The 27,411-nt window shown below is 38.5% G+C and overlaps 1 protein-coding gene across 2 annotated transcripts in view; it reads left to right on the top strand.

The window, feature by feature from the left end:
- ERMP1 (endoplasmic reticulum metallopeptidase 1) overlaps window positions 1–27,411 on the top strand; it is a 52,773-nt gene that overhangs the window by 10,030 nt on the left and 15,332 nt on the right. For both annotated transcript variants that reach the window (XM_060300911.1, XM_030877136.2), the window contains 9 exons: window positions 7,770–7,916; window positions 8,578–8,670; window positions 11,101–11,313; window positions 12,177–12,397; window positions 15,378–15,552; window positions 15,959–16,149; window positions 19,925–20,077; window positions 22,183–22,385; window positions 22,964–23,079. In XM_060300911.1, the coding sequence (XP_060156894.1) occupies window positions 7,770–7,916; window positions 8,578–8,670; window positions 11,101–11,313; window positions 12,177–12,397; window positions 15,378–15,552; window positions 15,959–16,149; window positions 19,925–20,077; window positions 22,183–22,385; window positions 22,964–23,079 (1,512 nt within the window). The remainder of the gene's footprint in view (window positions 1–7,769; window positions 7,917–8,577; window positions 8,671–11,100; window positions 11,314–12,176; window positions 12,398–15,377; window positions 15,553–15,958; window positions 16,150–19,924; window positions 20,078–22,182; window positions 22,386–22,963; window positions 23,080–27,411) is intronic.

Raw genomic sequence — 27,411 nt, 5'->3', positions numbered from 1 at the left:
ATGAGCATTTGTGTGTAAGTCTTTGTGTGGACATATAGTTTAATTTCTTTTGGGTGGATTCCTAAGAATGGAATTCCTGGGTCATATGGTAAATTTATGTTTTAACTTCTTAAGAAACTGCTAAACCAAATAAGTTTTATTTTAGAAGAAATGTAAATTCAGATAACAGTAAGAATTTTTTTAATACTAGATTTTCAAAAAGTAAGTAGAATGATAATGCCCAGTTCTGATGAATACAGAGGAACAGGCATTTTCAAACACTATTGGTGGAAGTATAGATTGGTGCAGTTTTGGGGCAGTTTGGCCATATGTATCACTTTAAAAAATGTACAGACCCTTCTGTCCAGCAGGTCCACTTGCAGGAATTTATCCTGTAGAAATAGTTGCACATAGACGCATAGGTCTAAGTACTGCATAATCTTCTCAGCTTTTTTTTAATAAGAATGAAAAACTGAAAACACCTTCCACGTCCATGCATAAGGGACTGGTTATATTAGTGTTGAGTTAATAAACATCTTACTTGGCTTCCATAATAATATTCTCTGCTCTCAGTCTCCTTTTTTAGTTCCTCCTTTTTTTGTTTATTCTGGGCATTGATGCTCCCAACTAAAGTTAGAAGAAAGCAGAGCAGAGGGAATGATGCTGTGTGTGAGTTGGTTCTGGACTTCCAGGGAACTTTGACTTTTCATTGTTGACATTGCGATCTGCCTCCCCTCAATATCACACATGCTCATGCCCTTTGCTTTAAGAAAGATGGGATGCATTCTTGAAGAAGAAATGGGTACACAGGAAACTGGAAGCATCATGGGATTTAGATGATGGCAGGAGAAAGACTGTAAGGTGAAAATGTTTCTGTGTGTGCCTCCCACCTTCCTCTGTGAGATAATTAAGATAAGAGCTTTCTGGGGGAGGCAGGATAGGTGGTGATTAAGAGCACAGCCTCTGTGTTCTGCTGACCCAAGTTCCAATCTCAGCTGTAGCATTGCAACCTTGGAGCTCCATGCTTCAGCTCCTCATCAGTAAAACTGGGATAATATAGGATTAATAACCAGTGCGTAGAATCCTCAAGTCTGTAATTTCTTGTTTAAGAGCTGCCTTTGCCCTGTTTATATCACAGAGAGTATCTTACTTAGTAGTTCATCTGCCTTCCCCATCCCAGTCTCCCCAGTCTTCCCTTTTTCACCAACACTTGACCTGTCTGTGACCTGTAGGCCTCAGTGGACAATCAGTGAGAGGATGGAGTAGGGATGGAGCACTACTGTGCAGCAGTGTGATCTGAAAGGGGTCAAAGGCCAGGTCGTGGCTATTCAAAACCCTTTCCTACTGATGGAGCTTACATTTTTCTCAAATATTTTTTATGGTACAATGCATAAAGTGAACTTAAACTTGATGATATCCTTAGGTGTCTTTATTTCATCTTTTATTATAAACTAAGAAAAGTACACAGCTCTGAGAGTGCTCAGCTTAATGAATTTTTACAGACTAAGTCATGTAACTAGAACCCAGCTCAAGATTGAGAGTATTGTGAGTACTCCAGAAGCCTGAAGCCTCCTCTGTGTCCCTTCTCAGTCTTCTTTCCCCAAGATTACCCCATTCTAACTTATGCCTTGATAGATTTAATCTTGCTTGTGTTTGAACTTTCTGTAAATTGACTCACACGCTATGTTTTCTTTTGTGTATGGCCTTTTTTTTTACTCAGTATTATGTCTGTAAGATTCCTCTATGTTGTGTTTAGTTCATTCTTTTTCATTGCTGAATAATATTCCATTGACAAGGATATCCATTCTACTAGTGATGTTAGGTTGCTTCTAGGCTTTGGCTCTTATGATTGGTTTTAGGAACATTCTTATGAGTGTCTTTAGCACACATGTTTGTGTATGCACGTTTCTGAGTGGAACTACTGAGTCATAAGGTGTGTGTAATTTCAACTTTGGTAGATAACTTTTGGTAGATGTATGCCATACTTGGATGCAAAAATCCTAAATAAAATATTATTAACACTGGTCCTGAATCCAGCAATATATGTGTAGTTATGTGTATGTGTATATGTGTACATATATATACATACAAAAAAGATAATGCTTTCCAACCAAGTTGAGCTTATTTCAGGAATACAAGATTTTTTAAGTTTCAGGTGTACAACATAGTGACTCAATGTGTATATATTACAAAATGATCATCAGTAAGTCTAGTTAACACTCATCACCATAAAGTTGCAAATTTTTTTTCTTATGCTGAGAACTTTTAAGACCTGTTCTCTTAGCAACTTTCAAGTATACAAGACAGTATTATTAACTTAATCACCATGCTGTACATACACTACATCCTCATGACTTATTTATTTTATAACTGGAAGTTTGTACTTTTTGACCACCTTCACCCATTTCACCCATCTCCCAACCTCCCCATCTCTGGCAACCACCAGCCTGTTCTCTGTATCTATGAAGTCCTCTTTTTTTTTTTTTTTGGTCAAGATTCCACATATAAGTGAGATTGTATGGTATTTTTCTATCTCTGTCTGGCTTATTTCACTTAGGATAGGCTGAATAATATTCCATTGTGTGCGTGTGTGTATACACACACACACAAACATTTTCTTTATCCGTTCATCCATTGATGACACGGTTGCTTCCATGTCTTGGCTATTGTAAATAATGCTGCAGTGAACATGGGGGTGCAGATATCTTTCTGAGTTAGATTTTTTTTGGATAAATACCTACAAGTGGAATCATACAGTAGGTCTATTTTTAAATTTTTTGAGGAACATCAGTACTGTTTTTCATAGTGGCTGCACCAATTTACTTTCCCACCAAATTCACAAGGGTTGCCTTTTTTCCACGTCCTCACCAACACTTACACTTCTTGTCTTTTTGGTAATAGCCATTCTGACAGGTATGAGATGATATCTCACTGTGGTTTTGATTTGCATATCCCTGATGATTAGTGATGTTGAGCACCTTTCAGGGACCTCTTGGCCATCTGTTTGTCGTCTTTGGAAAAAATGTCTATTCAGGTTGTCTGTCCATGTTTCAATCAGATTGTTTGGGGGGTTTTTTGCTCTTGATTTGTATGAGTTCTTTATATTTTAGATATTAACCCCTTATCAGAAATGTGATTTGAAAATATTTTCTCTCATTCAGTACACTGCCTTTTTTATTTTGTTGATGGTTTCCTTTGCTGCGCGGAGGCTTTTTAGTTTGAAATAGTCCCATTTGTTTGTTTTTTGCTTTTGTTGCCTTTGCTTTTGGTGTCAAAACCAAAGAATCATCACCAGGACCAGTGTCAAGGAGCTTACTGCCTATGGTTTCTCCTTGGAATTATATGATTTCAGTCTTTTAAAGTTTATTTATTTATTTATTCTGGCCACATGGCTTGCGGGATCTTAGTTCCCCAACCAGGGATCGAACCCGCCACCACTGCATTGGAAGCTCGGAGTCTTAACTACTGGACCACTGGACCGCCAGGGAAGTCCCTGATTTCAGTCTTATATGTTCAAGTCTTCAACTCATTTTGAGTTAATTTTTGTGTATGGTGTAAGATAGTGGTCCCTTTCCATTATTTTGCTTGTGGCAGTTCAGTTTTCCCAATATCATTTATTTGAAAAGACTGTCCCTCACCAATTGTGTATTCTTGGCTCTTTTGTTGTAAATTAGTTGACCATATATATGTGAGTTTACTTCTGAACTCTATTCTGTTCCATTGATCTGTTTCTTTTTTTATGCCAGTATTATACTGTTTTCATTACTAGCGCTTTGTAATATAGTTTGCAATCAGGAAGTGTGATGTCTCTAGCTTTGTTCTTCTTGCTTAAAGTCGCTTTGGCTATTTGGGGTCTTTTGTGGTTTCATACAAATTTTAGGATTGTTTGTTCTATTTCTGTGAAAAATGCCATTGGAATTTTGGTAGGGATTGCATTGAATCTCTAGATGCTTTGTGTGGCACGGACATTTTAACAATATTAATTTTTCCAGTCTGTGAGCACACAGTTTCTTCCATTTATTTGTGTTATCTTCAATTTCTTTCATCAGTGTCTTAAAGTTTTCAGTGTACATTTCTTTCACCTCCTTAGTTAAATTTATTCCTTGGTATTTTATGCTTTTTGATGCAATTGGATATGGGATTATTTTCTTAATTTCTCTTTCTGATAGTTCATTATTAGTGTATAGAAATGCAAATGATTTTGTGGAATGATTTTACATCCTGCAGTTTTACTAATGGTAAATGAAGATGGCTTAATATTTGAGTCACTCCATGTAGTTCACCACATTATCAGAGTAAGGGAGAAAAACCATCTCAATTGATAATCTCAGCATAATCATCTCAGTAGATAAAGAGCAAGGATATGTTCCTTCAATAACAGTACATTTATCACACTCAAAAAGTGTGACATTAATATAAAACTGTTAGGGCTTCCCTGGTGGCGCAGTGGTTGAGAGTCCACCTGCCGATGCAGGGGATACGGGTTCGTGCCCTGGTCCGGGAAGATCCCACATGCCGCGCAGCGGCTGGGCCCGTGAGCCATGGCCGCTGAGCCTGCGCGTCCAGAGCCTGTGCTCTGCAATGGGAGAGGCCACAACAGCGAGAGGCCCGCGTAGTGCAAAAAAAAAAAAACCCAAAAAAACAAACTGTTAGTGAATAAACAGTACATATTCAGATTTCTATTGTTCTGATAACATCCTTTGTTTTGTTTTTTAGTCTGAGTTCCAATCCAGGATCAAATGTCAGATGTATTTTGATACATCACAGTCATTATATAACACGCACATAAAAAATATCAGTGTGAACTTAATTATTATAAAGTGAATACCCTTCTAACCCCCACGTGTGAAAGAGGATAGACTTTTTTTTTTTTTTTGCGGTATGCGGGCCTCTCCCTGTTGTGGCCTCTCCCGTTGCAGAGCACAGGCTCCGGACGTGCAGGCTCAGCGGCCATGGCTCACGGGCCCAGCCGCTCCACGGCATGTGGCATCTTCCCGGACCGGGGCACGAACCCGTGTCCCCTGCATCGGCAGGCGGACTCTCAACCACTGCGCCACCAGGGGAGCCCGAGGATAGACTCTTGCTACACCCTCCCAGAAGTTTTCCACCTGCCCCTTCACAAATACAACTCCCTCCCTCTCATCTAAAGTTAGCCATTATTCTAATTTTTATGATCATTACTTTCTTTCCTTTATAGTTTAGCTTTACCTGTTTTTCAATGTGGTTTTAATATTTTAATCATAAAACTTTATTAATATCTAATTGTAATAGTAACAATATTTTAATATTTTAACATGATATGGTTTGATAATCTTCCCCACCATCATTTTTCTTTTTCCTTTTACATTTGTGTTCTTCTCAGTGCATCACATCAGAAGCATGTAATGTGTGTCTGATTACTGACGGTGTTAACCTTCTATCACTTGATTATATTTGCCAGGTTTTTGTACTTTGTAAAGTTACACCTTTGTAATAAATAGTTTGAAGCTGTGTAGATATCCTGTTTCTTGTGAAACTTTGATCCTAGTTTTAGCAGTCATTGATGATTCTTGCCCCAAAGCATTTTTACTATAATGTTAGCCAGATGCTGTTTTCTGGGTCTGTCATTCCGTCTGTAGTTAATAGTTGGAGTTCGCTAGAAGGAAGGCTTTCTCTTCTCTCTTCTGTGTATTTATTTCAGTGTTTCATGTATGTTTTATTTTATGGATTTTATATTCTGTTATAATCATTTTGATGCATGAATTGTTCCAGTTTAGGCCAGTGGCAGCCCCTTCAGCTGGTGCCTGTCTCTTTGACATGTCTCTGACATGTTTGTTTGAGCACCTTCTTACTTTCTGGCACAAGATGATCCCACTTATCAGTATTTTCCTGGGCTCAGATCTGGAATTGGGCATGTCTCTAGGGAGAACTGGTTCTTTTAGTGGATAATTGTATTCAGAAGCAAAGATCTTGGTGCTGAGTAGGTTTTTTTAAAAATATTTATCCTATTTGGGGTTTGTAGGGCTTTTTGAATTCATAGCTTGGTATTTAAGTTTTGGGAAATTATTGGCCTTTACCTCTTTAAACATTGCTTCTACTCCATTCTTTCTCCTCTTCCTCTGAGATTCCAGTTACTCATGTTAGACCTTTTCACTGTATCCCATATGTATTATAAGCATTTCTATGTTTTCCATCCCTATTTCCTTCTGTGCTTTAATTCGCTGGATCTATATTTTTTTCTTCGGTTGTGTTTAACTTTGTATTAAACTATATATGTATTAAAATTCTTAACATCAATTATTATGCTTTTCGGTTCTAGGGTTTCCATTTGACTATGTCTCTCACTCTCTCTTTGTTAATAGGTTGTAGTTGTCTAGTGAAATTCTTGCTATCATCTGTGTTTTTGAATAATTAATAGTATTTATTTTAAAATCCATGCCTGGTAACTCCAGTCTCTGGGTCACTTGGGTGTCTGGTTCTGTAGTGTTTCTCCACCCCTTCCCTCCCCCACCGTTTATGGTTATTTTTTTCTGTAGGAAAGCAAATTGATTATCTGTTTATAAAGTTATAAAAATGTTAATATTCTTAGATTTCCTGAAATACAGTTACTTGATCTGTCTACAGCAGACAACTTTTTGGTAAATTTAGTTGTAATATACAACCCTTGAATCTCAGTGGATTACAATAGCAAAGGCTTATTTGTTGCTTGCATTACATTCTGGTTCCTGAGTAACTGCAGCTACATCCCATGGTTATTATGTTGCATGTGTCTTATTCATTCTGAGACCTAGGCTGAAGGAGAAGCCCTTATCAGGGATGTTTTAATCTCAGGGCCAAAGTTAATGGGAGAGATGGACCATGTGATGGTTCTTCAGAGTCTTGTCAGTTGAAGTTCATTTCTCTCCCATTCACAATCAATTGACTGAAGCAATTTATGTATGTGCTACTTCCCCAGGGAGGCATTATAAGTTATATGGGAGGGAGGAGTGAATAATTGGGAACAGTAATACAATTTATCTTGCTATCCTAAAGAAAAAACTCCCACATTTGAAGAAAGCTGTATGTACATGAAGATGTTAATGCAGAATTATTAACAATGATAAAAATTTATAGTAGTAAGGAACTTTATGATATATTCAGTGATTATGCAGTTCTTAAAATGATCATTGTAATATCTAGCAACATAGGAAAATGCATTTAGTACACTGTTAAGTGAAAGAGCAATGTAGAGAGTATATATACCCTATCAGTACAGCTATGTACACACAGTCATACATTTGTAAGAAAATAGAAAAATGATGATAGTTATCTTAGTGGTTTTTCATTTTTAAACTTAAAGTTTTTATAGTGCTGTTATTTTTTATTATTTTTTTTTTGGCGGTATGCGGGCCTCTTACTGTTGTGGCGTCTCCCATTGCGGAGCACAGGCTCCGGACACACGGGCTCAGCGGCCATGGCTCACGGCCCAGCCGCTCCATGGCATGTGGGATCTTCCCGGACCGGGGCCCGAATCTGTGTCCCCTGCATCGGCAGGCAGACTCTCAACCACTGCGCCACCAGGGAAGCCCTAGTGCTGTTATTTTATAATTGAAAGCAATTTTGTTTTCTTAAAGGTTATTTTTCATTCTAAAAAGTCATACACTTTTATCAAAGAAATGTTGGAAAATACAGAAAATAGGATTAAAAAAAACAAACTCTTGACCTATCTCCCCAAATCACCACAGTAACTATTTCAGGTGTGTTTAAAAAATTACTATATTAAAAATATTTACCAGATTAACCTTGTATTATGTTGTCATGTTTCATTTCAGGTCCTGAAAATCCTTGGTTGGTCCAAGCTTATGTTTCAGCAGCTAAACACCCTTTTGCTTCCGTGGTGGCTCAGGAGGTTTTCCAGAGTGGAATCATTCCTTCAGATACTGACTTTCGTATCTACAGGGATTTTGGGAACATTCCAGGTATTCTGTCAGTCGTTACGGGCTTTTTTGTGACAATGATTAATCAAAAACAAGTTTTACATTTTGGAAGTTTGTGAGTGAGCAGCATTTTCTGAGAGCAAATTCTCTATGTGAAAACTGCATATTTTGACTTACTGAAAGAGAGACCCTGATAGTTTCTTTTTCTTTTAAACTCCAGTCTAAGTTAAATGCTTCCCTTTTCTAGAACATGTCATCTTGGCTCACAGTGTGACAGAACAGGGGAGAACTGGTTAGCACTTCATTCCCCAAAGATGGTAATAGATCCTTCAGGGGTCTTTTTCATTGTTATCTTGCTGTGCCAACTGCCCTGGGGGCTTGTACAGCTTATTTGAAGTTAAAATTTGGGTCTGGCCTGGCAAGGATGTCGATGGCAAAGTTTTGATGACCTCCCGTGCTCAATATTCCTACCCCTTGCTGTGTGAATTGTAATGCCCCAGTCATTATGTATTGAATTATGTACCATAACTATTGGTTCTGTGAGAATTTGGAAGAGAATTTACATCATGCATTCATGAATGTGACAAAGCAATCATGTCACTGCTTTGATGTTTTGTCTTTCAGGAATTTAATACATTAAACAAATGGGCCTAAAGTAAGGTTAATCTTTAAAATGACTTTTTTTTTTTTCTGTATGTCTTAGGAATAGACTTAGCTTTTATTGAGAATGGATACATTTATCACACCAAGTATGACACAGCGGACAGAATTCTAACAGATTCCATTCAGCGAGCAGGTTGGTATTCTAATTTAGACTTTTTTTTGCAGTACACGGGCCTCTCACTGTTGTGGCTTCTCCCGTTGCAGAGCACAGGCTCCGGACGCGCAGGCTCAGTGGCCATGGCTCACGGGCCTAGCCGCTCTGCGGCATATGGGATCTTCCCGAACTGGGGCACGAACCCGCGTCCCCTGCATCGGCAGGCGGACTCTCAACCACTGTGCCACCAGGGAAGCCCCTAATTTAGACTTTTGATATTAAGATGGAATACAATGGATGACCTGTAAACCTATAAATATTCTGTGTCTTGTGCATTAGGGAGGCAGTGTATGGTGTAAATGAGGTGGGGCTTTGGAGTTAGATGAGGCTTTGAATTTTAGCCTTGAAATCTAGTTTAGCAGTTAAGAACATAAGACTATTCATTATGAGGAATTTGAAAGGGTGTTGACCCAGGGTTTTGGTCGGATTGCTGAGTGATGAGCCTGTAGCCAAAATGGAAGCTATACGTTGCAGGTGGCACAAGCACATCTTTGGGCAACTTGCCGAGGTCTGGAAAAGTTACATTGATCCAAGGTTGAGTGGTGAGGACCAGTGAGTGGGTTATAGGACAGGTGTCAGGACAAGGGGCAAGGGAGTTAAAGTGTTTTCCAGAGAGATCCATAGTAGTCAGGGGAGGTGAGTCTGTTGCTGAGCCTTAAAAAGAGTTGGTGGGATTTGGCACAGTGGAAAAGAGAGGATGTCCCAAGTAAGAGCACAGCACGAGTAGGGTGTGTTTGTGTATGAGGGGCTGTTGGTGAGTAGATTGTCAGAGAATGGAGGTTGCATTTTCAGAAATAGAGGGAAATGAGGTATAAGTGTATAGGGTAGAGAAAATTGTAGAAAGCTTTAAAAATCAGCAAGAAGACGCTGTAGGAATAAGGACTCATTAAAGGCCTGAGTACACGATGAATGATGGTTTAAAATGCTGTCAGTCTGGTGATGCAGTGTGGAGTGGATGGTGGAGACGGGGAGAGAGCCAAGAGTCAGGGCTGTTCCAACAGTAATTTTCGTGTGGAATAGTAAGGGACATAGACTGGGGTGTTGACCAAAGATAGAAATGAAAGCAAGGGGATAGAAAATTAGGTATATTTTGAATGTAAATTCAACAGAACTTGACAGATTAGATAAAAGGGGCAGCAAGGGGCAGCATCAGCCCTAGCTGGCTGTGGGAAAGATGATGCCATTGACCATTATGGGAACACGGGAAGGAGGCCCCCATCCAGAGCAGTCATGAAGAGGGGAAGGGGACTGAAGTCTGTCAGATGTAAGACGGAGGGTGTCTGAACTGACCAGATGAAAATATAGATACACTGTTAGAGCTCATGACAGAACTGGATTTCTGGGTTTGGAAATTAAAGGCATAGAGAAAACCACAGAAGTATGGAGAATGGAAATGGTTTTTGGAAGAGGGAAGCAAAGGTAGAGGACTAAACTTGAGCTTTGAGGAAGACACATTCTAAGGTGTGACAGAGGAGCCAATGAAAGAAATCCCGCAGTAAGACAGAGGTGGTGTCTTCAGTGGAAAGAGAAAGTCAATGGGATGAGCAGCAGGAAGGAATGCCAATCATTCATGTCCTCTTGTAATTCTTCATTATTAAGTTCAAACTCGTTTAGTCATTGATTGATATAACAGATATTTGTGACGGCATCTGATGTGCCAGATTCTGCCTGATAATGGCTCTCCCAGCTCTCCAGTTTCATTGTTGAATACTCTCTCTACTCATTCCGGACTTTTTTTCCACCCTGTATTTGGAACTGGCCCTCCTCAGAGCCTTCATCTACACAGATGAACAGTCTCAGCCTGGACAGTCTCTCCCCCGATGTAGCTCCTGTCCATCCTTTAGCTGTAAATTTCACTTCCTCGAGTGCTTCCCTGACTTCTCAAACTCCACTCCATTAGTCTCCCGTGATATGTTTTTAGGGGACTCTCTCCTTCTTATTTCTTTTTTTAATTGGGATATCATTGAAATTCCTTATTAATTCTTAACACACGTGTAATAACTTGTTTGGTGTTTGTGAGCTTCATGAGTTTCTTGGTTCCCCACTGAATTTTTGGTATCTAGAGCGGTGTCTGCTACATTAAGTATATATTAAATGAAGAAGGACTAAGAAACAGCCACTGGATTTGTCAACAGCGAGGGTAGAACTGATCAGGGAGTAGCTGTTATAAATAGAAGAGAAAGGATGAAGACCAGGTCACTGAGCTTTGAAGTGGAGAGGAAACAAGAGTAGGGGGCATGGACCTTATCTGAGATATTTAGTAAGAAAAGTGGGGGAGAGCAGTAGGATGGTAGAAAGCTATTTCTGTTCACAGTCTTTCTAGGTATTTTTTTACTCTAACAGTGGATGGTTTATTCAACTTTGTTACCTTTCTTTTCTTTCTTTCTTTTTTTTTTTTTTTACTGATAGGTGACAATATTTTAGCAGTTCTTAAATATCTAGCTACATCTGATATGTTGGCTTCTTCTTCTGAGTATCAACATGGAAACATGGTCTTCTTTGATGTGCTTGGCCTGTTTGTCATTGCCTACCCCTCTCGTGTTGGCTTGATAATTAACTACATGGTGGTAATGGCTGTTGTTTTATACCTGGGAAAGAAATTATTGCAGCCCCAACATAAGAGTAAGTATTTTCCTTTAAAACTACTGTACTGGCACGGGTATGGAATTTGCCTGAAGTTTTTTAGTCACTTTGCTTATATCTTTCCAAGAAGTTAAAAATCTTAAGAAAAATAATATTTGATTTATACTGTTGTAAGAAATTTGTAAATGAATATCAGGTTGATATGCTCATTATACTTTTAGTCATGGTGAAGCAGGCAATTTTTACGTACTTATGCACTTCATAGAAGTACCACAAAAGCTTGTGGAAAATGGTTTGTAAAGATTGACTTTTAGTGAAGAGTCCCATTAAAAAGTCTTGTCCACACTACAGACCAATAGCACACTGTTCTGGAATATAAATGAGCGTCTTCTGGTTAAATTGGTCTCCTTCTACTATGTTTTGTACTCTAAGTTGGTGTGTGCTGTTATCAGATAAAATATTTAGCAGCAATTTAAATACTCATTTATCACTGGTTATTTTCTCATGCTACTTCTATTCCTGTGTTAGCTTCTTTTAGTAAGATTTTACATGGAACTTTGCCTTCCATTTCTGCTGTTATTTCAATACACAAAGCATCCCAAAGGTGATGAAGATTAAGACGACCCACTTTTCTAGCCAGGAATATATCTGAACTGCTCCTGAAGACTTATCTCTTTGAGTCGTTTGTACGCACGGACTCTGAGTAGATGTCAATACTTGAATCTTATTCACTGATACTTTCCCTGTGTAGTGTTTGACAAACCTTACCCCTAGGAAATTTCAGTATTTTCAATTACAATGGTGAATTTTATTTTAATGTTTGCTCCTTTAATTCTACTAACTGGTTATGAAATTGATTTGATAAAGACGGTGATCTCTACTTTTTGTTTTCTCTCAATTAGCTGCTACCTACACAAAGGACTTCTTCTGTGGACTTGGCATCACTCTGATAAGCTGGTTCACTAGCTTGGTTACAGTTCTCATTATAGCAGTGTTCGTCTCTCTTATTGGACAGTCTCTCGCATGGTATAACCACTTCTACGTCTCCGTTTGTCTGTATGGAACTGCAGCTGTTGCCAAAATAATATTCATACATACCCTCGCAAAAAGATTTCATTATGTGGTAAGTGTTGGGCATATTTATTGATTTCTTTTTGCTGCCTTCTAGGATTGAAGACAAATTCAGGTGGGTGTTCCTTGTGATTGGCCTTTTGAGCTATCACAGATTGTTTGGCATGGCTATAGATAATTGACTCCCAGATCTGTGTTGACTTTCTGGAAGGCTTCTCAATCTGCAGGTAGCAGACTTCAAATGAGGTTATAAAGCTGCAAACAGTTTGCGGTGTTGGTGACAGCAAGGTGTGTTAGCATAGCCTTTTGCCTCTCCTGAGTCTGCGGTTTTTGTAACCATGCTCTTTAATCTACCAGCCTTCCTTGGGATCACCCAATTATTTATATTTGAATAGCTCTGTTTTCCACTGGACTGTAAGCTCCTTGAGGGCATGGATTGTTTTGTTCATTGTCCCCTGTGCTTAGGCCGTGTCTGAAACAGCACTAACACACAGTAAGTGTTTGCTGTGTGAATGAACGTTGCGCTTAAAACTGCGCTTAAAGTTTTCAGTTTCCTTCACTTTTTTTTTTTAACTTTTATGTTGTTGATGCAGATTCTGTCAGCATGCCTCTGTGGTCTGGGGGTTATACTGACATATTGCTAAGGAGAATAAGGGGAGGTACATAGGGTTCCAAAATGATTTATGCTGACTTAGAGAATATAGCCATATTGTTGTGGTTTCAACTGTATACCATTGTATTTTGTTTGGTAAAAACAAAATTAGGTATTAGGGTTATGAGATAATAGGACTAAAAATAAATTACAGTGAGAGAGCAAGCAGTGGTTTCTGATTTTCTAAGAGAGTTAAAGGGAAAATCTTTCTTAGTTCCGTCATTTTCAAGACGGCCAGTGTACACCTGTTTTTTCGGTTTGTACTGCTGGGGATTAGAATGGAGACATGGAAGGCTATAATACAGCATCCTTTCACAAGGATGTCTTTGGTACCTGAACCTTGGTCTCAGTTTCAGTTCATGTTGGGATATGATCTGAGGAGCCCTTCTGTGTTTCGGGCCCTACTGAAGAAAGGTTCTTTGAGGTTAGCCATCTGTTTATGGTTGAGCCAATGCTTGTATCTTAGTGGCTTCTGTCTCCAAAAGAATGATACCATGGGGCTCAATTTCACATGCTTATTCTTAGTGCAATGGTATGTAATTAGTCAGAGTGTGGCTGACTGTCATTGATACGGCATTGGGGTGCAGTAGAGGGTAAGACAGAAATGCTTAGTAAAGTTCTACTTTGACTGATTTCAGTTGTCTGATTACAAAACTTCGGGCTGAAGGCACAATGTAAAGAATAGTGTGTTTTATTTTCATTTCACAAATGGTCTTTGAGTATCTAGTGGGCTTCCATGCTAAGGTCTGGTACAGAGATTCAGGACATAGTCTTTTTCTTTAAGGAGCTCACAGTTTCATTTGGGGATGAAATGATGGAGAAACCACAGGGGTTTCAGTACATTGGGACGAAGTGAAGTAGAGTGATATATTAACAGTGCTGTAGGAATATAGGGCCAGGAGAGATGAATTCTGTTTGTGGAAGTCAGGAAGGCTTCATGAAGGAGGTGGTGACATTTGAACTGGGTTTCTGAAGCCTGAGTAGAAGTGTGCCAGATAGAGAACAGGTTGATGGGCAAAGGTGGGAATGTACAAGATGCATTTGGCTCACAGTCAGTAAAAAGTTCAGTGTGGTGAAGATGAGGTTGATAAGATAATAACTGAGAAAGCAGGCCAGGGTGAAGTTGGAGCATGACCCTAAAAACCAGTGGGGCCACAATTTAAAATTTCTAAGCAGGATATTGAGTGTGAGAATTTGTATTTAGTAGGAACACACTGGTAACAGTGTACAGAATGGATTGGAAGGGGTGGAGGGATAATAGAGACGGGGAGAGGGGAACTAGATTTGAGGGATGTTTGGACTTGGGTACAATGTGGGAACAATGTAAAACATTTTCAGTTATTACAGTCTTCATTGTTGAGATCTTTGTTTTTAAATATCTGAGTGGAATTTGGCTTCAAATTGAATCCTAAGGATTATTTTATTCTTTTTAAAGACCATGACTCTTGATTAACAGTGTTGAACATCTAATTATTTAACGATGATAGCCTGTCTTTCATTGTCCAAAGGAGGTTTGTCAAGTGAACTTTAACTTGTTTTGAAAACATGTGACAAACTCTTTTGAGCTCTTGAATTAGGGACCCTTATAACAAACATGCCCTGGACTATACAGAAATGAGAAGGCAGAGGAGAGAGAAAAGCTTAAATATATCTATTTCCGTTTTGGTATTTCTGCACTAAAATTATAACTTTCATGTTTACATTAATAGAATCGCTGGTGCAGACGTTAAAATGTATTAAGTTCATATGGCAACTTTCTTCTGAAGAACTCAAGGTGCTGCACAGGAATCCTCAGACTTCAGAGCTCAAAAAATGTAGATCAAATTTTATAACGTGAAACCACCAGGAATCCAGGATGGGGGCAAAGTTGTGCTACAAGACCAGTTGGAGATAGAAAAGACTCAGGAATCGAGCAAAAACCCCCCATGGCTGTGTGCTCTAAAGGTCCTGCAGTTCTCAAGCTGTGCTGTTGGTGGCGCTGCAGCCGCCTTCACATAGGTCATTTCTCCAGTTTGCTTGACATTCCTTGTAAGTTGCATGAATAAAAGAGCTTACAGAGGTGAATGTTTTTAGGAGAGTCCTTTCTTCTATTTTAGAACATTTCCAAAGGTCTTTCAGCCCGGTGGAGGGAGAGCACAGATTATATACAAGTAATGATGTTTTTACCCCCATCTTGTTAAATTCCCCTTTCCTGTGCAGTAATTTGAATTTATTACTTTATGATAGGAGGTAGCTTTGTCAGTGTTTACTTTAAAGTTTAAAGGATAGACCCTGCTCCAAACAAAATATAGCTTTTTGGAGCAGTGGAAGTTACACTACAATAGAAGATCTTTATGAATGGCCCATGAATGAGACGACCTGTATATTTTCTTTCTTTCAGAATGCCAGTGACCAGTATCTGGGAGAAGTATTTTTTGATGTCTCTCTGTTTGTGCACTGTGGGTTCCTTACAGCTCTCACTTACCAAGGGCTCTGCTCGGCATTTATTAGCGCTGTCTGGGTGGCATTCCCGTTGCTCACAAAGCTTTGCGTGCACAAGGACTTTAAGCGGCATGGTAGGGTATTTTTGGTTGTGATACAAATGGGAAATACCTTAAAATACATAAGATAAGGCTTCCAGGAACTATTTCCATATTTGATCCTTTTGGGTAGGCTTTCTAAATTGTTGCTGTTTGTTTTTTTTTTTAACTTTCAGATCACACAGATTTTTATCTTACACCTTATACCTACCCCATCATTCTCACGTAAATGAGCACATGCTAATATATTACATACTTTGTTTTCTTATTTGTATTCTACCCTAAGTCAAAGTATTTTATCTCACTAAGATAACATGTACCAAAAGGGCAAGAGTCAGAGCTAACCTAATTTCTGTTAGGTGCGAAGGTATACCAGGACTATGAAAAGCTGTTATCTCACTGGAGAATTTCAGAGATGTGTTTTCTTTCTCTTTTTCTGTAGGTGCTGGAGGAAAATTTATTGCCTTTTACCTTTTGGGGATGTTTATTCCTTATCTTTATGCATTGTACCTCATCTGGGCCGTATTTGAGATGTTTACCCCTATCCTTGGGAGGAGTGGTTCGGAAATTCCACCTGATGTCGTGCTGGCTTCTATTTTGGCTGGTTGTACAATGATTCTCTCATCCTATTTTGTAAGGAAAAAAAATTTTTTTTAAATTTCCTTCTTCATTTTATATATAAATACATGATGAGTTTTGCCATGCTAGATCCTGTGAAATAGTGTTGATTCTACTATTAAGCAAAAGAAATGGTGAATGACTCTGCATATTGTGGGTTCGGTATGGGCATAAAATGTAGAAGGGGGGGTGGTTGTTATTTTTGCTTCCTCATCCTCCCAAATCCTCTGATTATACTTCTTTTCAAATAGCTTTCAAACTACCTGAATTTGAATGTGTGGAACGAATACCAAGTGAGAAGTGGTAGAGATTGCTTGGTGGTGAATTTTTAGAGTGTGTTTTGAACTTACTAATTAGAGGCAAATGTTAATAAATACATGGTAGTTTCATTGGTGCTGTTAGAGCTAGTGAAGGAAGACTAATTCTGATGAGGAGTTTTCCCTTGTCGTTCACCTGCCTTGGTGCTGGCGCAGCCAAGGTCACTGATGAGCCTGTGTCCTTGAGCGACATACACTTACAACACCCAAACACGCCTTCCTTTACCAAGTAATGAATACATGTTACAGGCCTTGTCATTTTACTGTATCAGTGTTCTGCCCTCACTGGGCGAGTCCTACCTGTGCCATCCCTGCTTCTCCTCCCTGGGACTCTCCGGAGGGAAGAAAAGACATGATGTAGAGTTGACAACCAGACTGCCCTCTGTTAGAGCAAGCTCCAGGCAGAGTGCTGCCCTTGGCGTGGTGTCGGCACTCTCCAGGACTCAGGCCTGGCTGCTCTGTTTTGTGGCTCTTTTCATTGCAGTCCCTAAGAGTAAGAAGTATTTATTGAATACCTGTAGGTACACTCTGAGATTTGAGGCTAGGGTACCAAATAGAAAAAGTAGCTATGACTATTATAGCTCTTTCCTTCATGGAGAGAATAGTGAGCTTTTTCACACTGATATAGTAAAGGGCATCTCATGTGGGGACTAGGGTCTAGGGACAGCAGATACAAGTACCACGTGCGTCGTCAGTGCTGTCCATGCAAGTCCCTTAAATGGCAAATAAACAGCTGCATGTGTGACTGCGTATACAGCCCTGTAGAGTAATTCTTATGCACGCTATTGTTTGAGATCAGCTGTACTAGTTCTGAAAGAAATCTGAGCATTGCAGCCATCTTACTTTTAATATTATGATTTAGTCCTTACTGGTATTTGCAGGGATAGATGGAAAATTCTAAAATGTTCTTTGTTGCCTTCAGGGTTTACTTCTTTTGGTTTTAATATTAAGGCTTTAAATCCTCTGTATATCTTAATAGATGGTTTGCTGTTGTGAGGACTAAAGGAGATGTAGTTTCATCACATGTAGATTAGGTTGTAATCTAGAGTCAGCTGAGTTATGAACTGGACCCCCCCCCCCGCCCCTGCAGTATATTTAAATCACAGTCAATGAATGAAAGCTACTGATGCTCATAAAAGATGATCAGAATGTGGGGCATTTCAGTTCTGTTCCATAGGGAAGGGGACAAAATGAACCCTGAAAACTTCACTGTGGAAATTGAAAATGACCCCAAAAGCATGGAAATCTTGGAAACCATAAGCAAGCAGATTAAAGTTTATTACCTTCTAAATTACTTTTGGAGAGTGGCTCTTGGAATACTTTAATGTTCATTATAATGTGAAATAACTCTGCTGCCCTTTGATGCTGTGGGTTATCATTCTCTTCGCTATTTTCTTACTTATGTGTAGCTGTGTTACAGATAGTGGCTTTTTACTAGAGTGAGACTTTTCTCCTTGGGTAATGGAGAATTGAACCACAATGCACACTTCAGAGAGCCTGTCTTTTAGTCCTTGGGGATTTATTAAATATATTTGCTAGGAAGCAATTAAATTGCTGTCAAATGATCGGTTAACAGGTTTCCTGGGGTTCCCCTGTGCTGGGGCCATCATGGTTGTACTGATTAAATGAGACTGCTGGTAGGAGCGGGATCAGGAGGAGATTCTCAGAGAGAAACAGAGAAAGAGCCAGCGCACACGGGACACTTCATAGTCCCTTTTCATGCTTCTCTTCATTTTATTTCACACCCATTTCGGAACCTAGAGTGGTATCAGATGTAACATTTAAGACAAAAAACAGTAAAATGTGATACAGTGGGATCCAAACACACTGTCACTAGGCCGTTCTCTTCTTCCTTCTCTCCCACTCTCTGATCACCTTCTCATTTATCACCATTACCAAAGCTCTTCCAGAAGGTGGGTGGAAGAGGCAGAAGATGAGCCTCATGACCTGGAGAAGAGAAAAATATGGATGTGGAAACTGTAGCTTAACCTGAAGTTGTAGGACAACTTTGGGTAGCAACAGGGTTGAGAATGGCAGGAACCACAGCATTATGACAGGGAGGTTTTATTTGGACCCAAACAACTCTGTATACCTAAACTTAACCAGTCTCCCAGTGGAGGCGAAACTTATTACTTGGCAGGATATTTGACCCTGTTCTAAGGAGCCACATTTTAAATATTGTGACTGTCAGGAGAAAGAGGGACGGACAGGGTAACAAATTGTGTTTTGCTGACTCACTGCCATAAATCCTTGGGTACTCTCTTATTTCTGTCCTTCAGTGTAAAAACATTAAGATCTTCGACTTAAGACCAGTACTGTTTTGCTGGAGATTACCCTGGCGGGCATATCGTTACACTGTAGATATAAAATCTCTTAGTTTCATATAGTAGAGTATAAGGTAGGTTATGAATATCTGCTTAATTTTTCATTTCCATCTCAGTAAAAATATTTTCACATTTATGTTCTTCACTTTTCTACTTATTGACCCTGGAGGGTGAGCAATAAGGGGGAGAAGGCAAAAGGGGGAGCAGGGACTAGGTCATTGTTTCTCAAAGTGGCTCCTTCAGAACCCCTAAGGGATCTGTGGACATATTCTATAATCATGTGTCCCCTGCAATTTTTAATTCAGTGACTTTATTACAATTAAAAAATATAAACATATTTAGGACTTCCTGGATGCCCATCTTGAGACAGAGCCACTTGCTTTTCCTGCCCAAGTTCAGATTTGTTATTTTGATTGTGTTGGCCTTGGTTAACTCTGCAGTGACAAGGGCAGAATTACCTTTTTTCCCCTGGTTTCAATTTTCATAGTTTTTTTGGTTTTTTTCCAAGTGAACTATAAGTTGATCTACAATATTGTGTGAGTCTCAGGTGCAGAATTACTTTTATTGCAGTTTTTCCTTATGTGCAGGTCCACAGGCAGAGTCTTGTAGGTGTATCTAAAAGATGAATCCAGCACATAGGCACATTATGAAAGCATTATTAGAACTTGAGTTTTGTTGAAATAGGCCTGCTTACTTGCTTAAAAGCTTACCTCTGGTTCTTTAATAAAAGCCTGATGTCATGATGTTTGGTACGGTTAAATAGTGTCTGCTGTGCAGTTAACTTACAGGGTTTGATAGAATTGGAAATAAAATAAGTTCACGGTTTGACTGATGGTGGATGTACATCCTCTAGTAGTCTCTTGGCTGAGCAGAGACACTGTCTCAGTTGCCTTTTTCCCTCTTACTGTCTGGCTGCCTGTCAGAGAGGCACCATCATGCAGATGGGGGCATCTCTCATTTATTTAGGCTCTGGCTTGTGATGGAAATCCCTTACAATTAGTGCTTTGTGTACTGGGAGTTGGGAGTATGGTAGCACATGCTGATACATGTCCTTTATTACCTGTCTGACAACACCTGTTACAATGTCAAGTCAGTAAAGCCACCTTTCTGCCAATGGTAATTTTTCTATTTTTGTGTTTTGTGTTTTAGATTAACTTCATCTACCTTGCCAAAAGCACAAAAAGAACTATGCTAACTTTAACTTTGGTATGTGCAATTGCATTCCTCCTTGTTTGCAGTGGAACTTTTTTCCCATACAGCTCCAACCCTGCCAGTCCAAAGCCAAAGAGAGTGTTTCTTCAGGTAAGAGCGATCTTGCGTGAGCTATTTGAGATCCTGGAGAGGAAAGGCTTATGGTGTTTTGAGCTTACTAGTCAACAGTGAAGCTCGAAACACATAAGTGACTTTTCTACTGTTGACCTGTTAGTTGGTACCTCGACTATTTTGTGTAAGGCAGTGAGGAAAAGACCATCAAGAGGCATTCTTATCAGCTAGAAACACTTCTCCTAAGAGCCTGAATCAGAAATGTCTGCTTGTTGTTCTTATTACTGTTCAAATTACAAAAATGTACCTACTTGGAAAAACGAGAGCAAATATGTATCATGGAATAATGAGCTGTCAGAAGTACAGATTGTAAAACTGTTTGTGGGCTGAGTAAAAATATGACCTCCTGTCAACTGGCAAAATGAAACAGATTCTTTAAAATGCGGTAAGACTGATCTTAGGTAATGTTCAAGGTAATGTGATAGTGAAAATATAATAACTTAGATATTAATAAAATGAGATTTAGAACTTTCTTAGATTTCAGGTTTTTCTGCAAACTTTTTAGAGCTGGTGTAAAACAGGAAAAAGAATTTAAGTCCCCTTATTTCCAGTCTTCCTGTCTGTTAGAGGGAATGGAGTGGCCAAACAGAAAAGCCAACAGTCATAACCTAGATAATTATTCAAGGACTTGAGTAAGTAGTAATAATATATTTGAACTTAAATATGAGAGAGGAGATTTTGAGAAAGAGCCAACTATTCCTTGTTTTTGTTTCCAGTCCTGTAGGACACAGTGATACATTTTATGTGACAAATTTTACAGTCACATCAGTAGTCATTAGGAAAAGCTAGATTTTTATTTTTAAAAACTCCTGTTCTGATTTGTTTTGGGGTTCTCTTCTTCCCCAGTGCCAGAAGGTGACAAACTTTTCCTATAAAGGGCCATAAAATAAATACTTTAGGCTCTGCCAGCCATGTGGTCTCTGTTGCAGCTACTCTGTTTCTACAGAGTGAAAGGAGCCATAGACGACACCTGCAGATGAATGTGGCCATGTTTTAATAAAGCTTTATTTATAAAAATGGCAGCAGGCCATTTGGCCTGTGGGCTGTGGTTTACCCCTGCCCTTTGCAATCCTTTTTCTTTTCCTATTTGATATTCTTCAGGCTGGTTTCCGTTGTTAATAGAGCTATTCCAGATGGAGCATGGTGCCTTTTCAGAGAATTCTGTTAGGCACAGTGGTGAGCTGTGATTCCTATTTTTCTCTGCACATCAATTAGCATGTAACACCCCGAAAGGGAAATGTGTGTGTATTTCTTTTAGAATGTATTTAAGTCCTTTTAGGACTTTTAAGAGTTCTAGTTTTCATGTCTTTTATATCTGAAATAGTAGGTTTTCAGAAACTTTTTATATGAAATTTAAATTTAGAAACATATTTGTAAGAAATAATAAAGTAATCATGTGAGTATCTATTGAGTTTAAAAGAGCATTAGCTGTATCTTAGAAAACCTCAGTATTCCCTTCTTGATCCCAACTCTTTTGCTCCTCTCTCTCTTATTACCACCCCCAAAGTACTCACTATCTTAAAGGTTGGAGTTAATCATTATTTTACCACATATGTATTAATCGCTAAACAACAACATATAGTTTTGCCTGTTTTTGAGCTTCTTACAGGTAAGGCCATACCATATACTCTTTGGTGGCTTACTTCTTATTGCCCAACAGCATGTCAGAGTCTTCCAGGTTGATCTGTGTCACTGTAGTTCGTTATTTTTCATTGCCGAATAGACTTCTGTCATAGGAGGATGCCCCAATTTATTTGCCCATTCTACTGTTAATGGACATTTGGGTTGTTTCCAGTTTTTGCTAATATGGACAATGCTGAACCAACACTTTTGTACCTTGCAAGAGTTTCTCTAAGGTCCATATTCAGCAGTGGAGTTGCTGACTTGAAGGGTTATGCGCATGTTAACTTTTATTAGGTAATCTAAGCAGTCTCCTAAAGTGATTGTGCCAGCGGTGGGTTCCTGTTGCTCAGTAGCCTCATCATTTCTTGGTATTGTCACGTAGTCATTTTTGTTAATCTGGGGTGGGGATGTGGGTGAAGGAGTTCAAACAGTAGTTTCCTCATTAGTCTTGTTCTTTTCAGCATATGACTAGAACATTTCATGACTTGGATGGAAACGTAGTTAAACGAGACTCTGGAATATGGATCAACGGGTTTGATTATACCGGAATGTCTCACATAACACCTCACATTCCCGAGATCAACGATACCATCCGAGCTCACTGTGAGGAGAACGCACCCCTATGTGGTTTCCCTTGGTATCTTCCAGTGCACTTTCTCATCAGGTTGGTTCATTACTTTTCTGCTTTTAGTTGGGGGTTAGTTTGTTCTCAAGTCCTATCACTGTATCAGTACTTTATTATTTTAACTGGTTAACATAGAAGTTGAGTGCTGTTTATACTATTTTTCTTTTTAATATAACTACAGAAGTTGTATTTCTTTGTGGGATAAAGCACTCAGAAGTTTTTTATTCTCCCCCAAATTTTGCTTTTTCAAATTAGGAAGTCTTTCCTCTAGAAAGCTGAATAGTTAGAAAGTGTAGCCCTCTTAACTGGTCTAACAGATAGCAAGCAGCTAAGCATCAATTTCAAATTGTTTTATTTCTGGGGAGTTTTTATGGTTTGGCTGTGAAGGAATGGATGAGAAGAAATAGGATGGGTAGTGGAATCAAGATCACCTAGGATCCTTGTTCTTAACTTTGGGAAGGTTTTATTACACAATAACCTGGGCTTCAGAGAAACTGACATTGTTTATCATATTCATCAGTTTATGTGTTTATTATATATTCTGAGCACTTCCATGAATTATAGTTCAAAATCAACTAATAAAGCAACCTGAATATTGAAGTTACCTTTCCAAATAGGAAAAACTGGTATCTTCCTGCCCCAGAAGTTTCTCCAAAAGAACCTGCTCATTTCAGACTTGTATCCAAAGAACAGACACCCTGGGATTCTGTAAAGCTGACCTTTGAAGCAACAGGTAAGTCATATGGTAGTTTTTTCTTCTCTCTTGTCATTTCTTAAAAATTTTAATACGCGTGTATATTTTTTCCTCAAATGTATAATAGTGACCAGCAATTTAGGAAGAACTTGGTGTTTTTAAAAGCAATTGAAGCTGGTTATGATTTTTAAAAGAAAATTTAATAGACTTTATTTTCTAGAGTAGTTTTAAGTTTACAGAAAAATTGACCAGAAAGTACAGAGATTTCCCTATTGTCCTCTCTACCCCCTAGCTTCCCTTATTATTATCCCTTTTGCATTAAGTGTGGTACATTTCTTTTAATTGATGAGCCCTACATTGATACATTATTATTAACTAAAGTCCTTAGTTTACATTAGACTTAGTTCACTCCTTGTGTTGTTTAGTTCTATGGGTTTTGACAGATGCATATTGTCATGTATCTACCATTACAGTATCATACAGAGTAGATTCACTGCCCTGAAATCCCCTGTCTCCACTTATTCACCCCTCTCTCCTCCCTCCCTCTGGCAACCACTGATCTTTGTACTGTCTCCATTGTTTTGCCTTTTCCAGAATACCATATAGCTGGAATTACACTTTGTAGCTTTTTCGGATTGGCTTCTTTTGTTTAGTAATTTCCACTTAAGGTGCCTTTATGTCTTTTAGTGGCGTGATAGCTCATTTCTTTTTATTGCTGTGAATGTACCACAGTTTGTTTATCTTCTGATCTACTGAGGAACATCTTGGTTGCTTCCAGGTTTTGGCAGTTATGAATAAAGCTTCTGTACACATCTGTGTGCAGCCTTTTGTGTAGAATAGGTTTTCAACTCATTTGGATAAATATCTAGGAGTGCAATTGCTGGACTGTATAGTAAGCATATATTTACCTTCGTAAGAAACTGCCGAAGTGTCTTCCAAAGGCAGTATGAATTCCCACCAGCAATGAATGTGAGTTCCTGTTGCTCTACATTCTCACCAGCATTTGGTGCTGTCAGCCTTTTGGATTTTAGCCATTCTTCTTTTTTTTTAAATTTTTAAATTTTATTTATTTTTCTATACAGCAGGTTCTTATTAGTCATCTATTTTATATACATCAGTGTATACATGTCAGTCCCAATCTCCCAATTCATCACACCCCCACCCCCTTGCGGCTTTCCCCCCTTGGTGTCCATACATTAATTCTCTACATCTGTGTCTCAATTTCTGCCCTGCAAACCGGTTCATCTGTACCATTTTTCTAGGTTCCACATATATGCGTTAATATACGATATTTGTTTCTCTTTCTGACTTACTTCACTCTGTATGACAGTCTCTAGATCCATCCACGTCTCTACAAATAACCCAATTTCGTTCCTTTTTATGGCTGAGTAATACTCCATGGTATATATGTTCCACATCTTCTTTATCCATTCGTCTGTCCATGGCCATTTAGGTTGCTTCCATGACCTGGCTATTGTAAATAGTGCTGAAATGAACATTGGGGTGCATGTGTCTTTTTGAATTATGGTTTTATTTGGATATATGCCCAGTAGTGGGATTGCTGGGTCATATGGTAAATCTATTTTTAGTTTTTTAAGGAACCTCCATACTGTTCTCCATAGTGGCTGTATCAAGTTTACATTCCCACCACCAACAGTGCAAGAGGGTTCCTTTTCTCTCCAGCATTTATTGTTTGTAGATTTTCCGATGATGCCCATTCTAACTGGTGTGAGGTGATACCTCATTGTAGTTTTGATTTGCATGTCTCTAATAATTAGTGATGTTGAGCAGCTTTTCATGTGCTTCTTGGCCATCTGTATGTCTTCTTTGGAGAAATGTCTATTTAGGTCATTTGCCCATTTTTGGATTGGGTTGTTTGTTTTTTTAATATTGAGCTGCATGAGCTGTTTATATATGTTGGAGATTAATCCTTTGTATGTTGATTCGTTTGCAAATATTTTCTCCTATTCTGAGGGTTGTCTTTTCCTCTTGTTTGTAGTTTCCTTCGCTTTGCAAAAGCTTTGAAGTTTCATTAGGTCCCATTTGTTTATTTTTGTTTTTATTTCCATTACTCTAGGAGGTGGATCAAAAAAGATCTTGCTGTGATTTATGTCAAAGAGTGTTCTTCCTACGTTTTCCTCTAAGAGTTTTATAGTGTGTCTGGTCTCACATTTAGGTCTCTAATCCATTTTGGGTTTATTTTTGTGTATGGTGTTAGGAAGTGTTCTAATTTCATTCTTTTACATGTAGCTGTCCAGTTTTCCCAGCACCACTTGTTGAAGAGACTGTCTTTTCTCCATTGTATATCCTTGCCTCCTTTGTCATAGAGTAGTTGACCATAGGTGCGTGGGTTTATCTCTGGGCTTTCTATGCTGTTCCATTGATCTGTATTTCTGTTTTTGTGCCAGTACCATATTGTCTTCATTACTGTAGCTTTGTAGTATAGTCTGAAGTCACGGAGTCTGATTCCTCCAGCTCCGTTTTATTCCCTCAAGACTGCTTTGGTTTCTCGGGGTCTTTTGTGTCTCCATACAAATTTTAAGACTATTTGTTCTAGTTCTGTAAAAAATGCCGTTGGTAATTTGATGGAGGTTGCATTGAATCTAAAAATTACTTTGGGTCGTATAGTCATTTTCATAATATTGATTCTTCCAATCCAAGAACACGGTATATCTCTCCATCTGTTGGTATCATCTTTAATTTCTTTCATCAGTGTCTTATAGTTTTCTGCACACAGGTCTTTTGTCTCCCTACATAGGTTTATTCCTAGGTATTATATTCTTTTTGTTGAAATGGTAAATGGGAGTGTTTCCTTAATTTCTCTTTCAGATTTTTCATCATTAGTACATAGGAATGCCAGAGATTTCTGTGCATTAATTTTGTATCCTGCAGTTTTACCAAATTCATTGATTAGCTCTAGCAGTTTTCTGGTGGCATCTTTAGGATTCTCTATGTATGTATCATGTCATCTGCAAACAATGACAGTTTTACTTCTTTTCCAATTTGTATTCCTTTTATTTCTTTTTCTTCTCTAATTGTCGTGGCTAGGACTTCCAAAACTATGTTGAATAATAGTTGTGAGAGTGGACATCCTTGTCTTCTTCCTGTTCAGTTTTTCACCATTGAGAATGATGTTTGTTGTGGGTTTGTCATATATGGCCTTTATATTGAGGTAGGTTCTATCTTTGCCCACTTTCTGGAGAGTTTTTATCATAAATGGGTGTTGAATTTTGTCAAAAGCTTTATCTGCATCTATTGAGATGATCATATGGTTTTTCTTCTTCAGTTTGTTAATATGGTGTATCACATTGACTGATTTGCATATACCAAAGAATCCTTGCATCCCTGGGATAAATCCCACTTGATCATGGTGTATGATCCTTTTAATGTGTTGTTGATTCTGTTTGCTAGTATTTTGTTGAGGATTTTTGCATTTATATTCATCGGTGATAGTGGTCTGTAATTATCTTTTTTTGTAGTATCTTTGTCTGATTTTGGCATCAGGGTGATGGTGACCTCATAGAATGAGTTTGGGAGTGTTCCTTTCTCTGCAATTTTTTGGAAGAGTTTGAGAAGGATGGGTGTTAGCTCTTCTCTCAATTTTTGATAGAATTCACCTGTGAAGCCATCTGGTCCTGGACTTTTGTTTGTTGGAAGATTTTTAATCACAGTTTCAATTTCATTACTTGTGACTGATCTGTTCATATTTTCCATTTCTTCCTGGTTCAGTCTTGGAAGGTTATACCTTTCCAAGAATTTGTCCATTTCTTCCAGGTTGTCCATTTTATTGGCATAGAGTTGCTTGTAGTAGTCTCTTAGGATGCTTTGTATTTCTGCGGTGTCTGATGTAACTTCTCCTTTTTCATTTCCAATTTTATTGATTTGAGTCGTCTCCCTCTTTTTCTTGATGAGTCTGGCTAATGGTTTATCAATTTTGTTTATCTTCTCAAAGAACCAGCTTTTATTTCTATTGATCTTTGCTACTGTTTTGTTTCTATTTCATTTATTTCTGCTCTGATCTTTATGATTTCTTTCCTTCTACAAACTTTGGGTTTTGTTTGTTCTTCTTTCTCTAGTTCCTTTGGGTATAAGGTTACATTGTTTATTTGAGATTTTTGTTGTTTCTTGAGGTAGGCTTGTATTGCTATAAACTTCCCTCTTAGAACTGCTTTTGCTGCATCCCATAGGTTTTGGATCATTGTGTTTTCATTGTCATTTGTCTCTAAGTATTTTTCAATTTCCTCTTTGATTTCTTCAGTGATATCTTGGTTATTTAGTAACATATTGTTTAGCCTCCATGTGTTTGTGGTTTTTACATGTTTTTCCCTGTAATTGATTTCTAATCTCATAGCATTGTTGTCAGAAAAGATG

Source organism: Globicephala melas, chromosome 6 (assembly GCF_963455315.2).
Source record: "Globicephala melas chromosome 6, mGloMel1.2, whole genome shotgun sequence".
NCBI lineage: Eukaryota > Metazoa > Chordata > Mammalia > Artiodactyla > Delphinidae > Globicephala > Globicephala melas.
The sequence above is the reverse complement of the archived record's forward strand: the minus strand, read 5'-3'. Positions and strand labels throughout refer to the sequence as shown.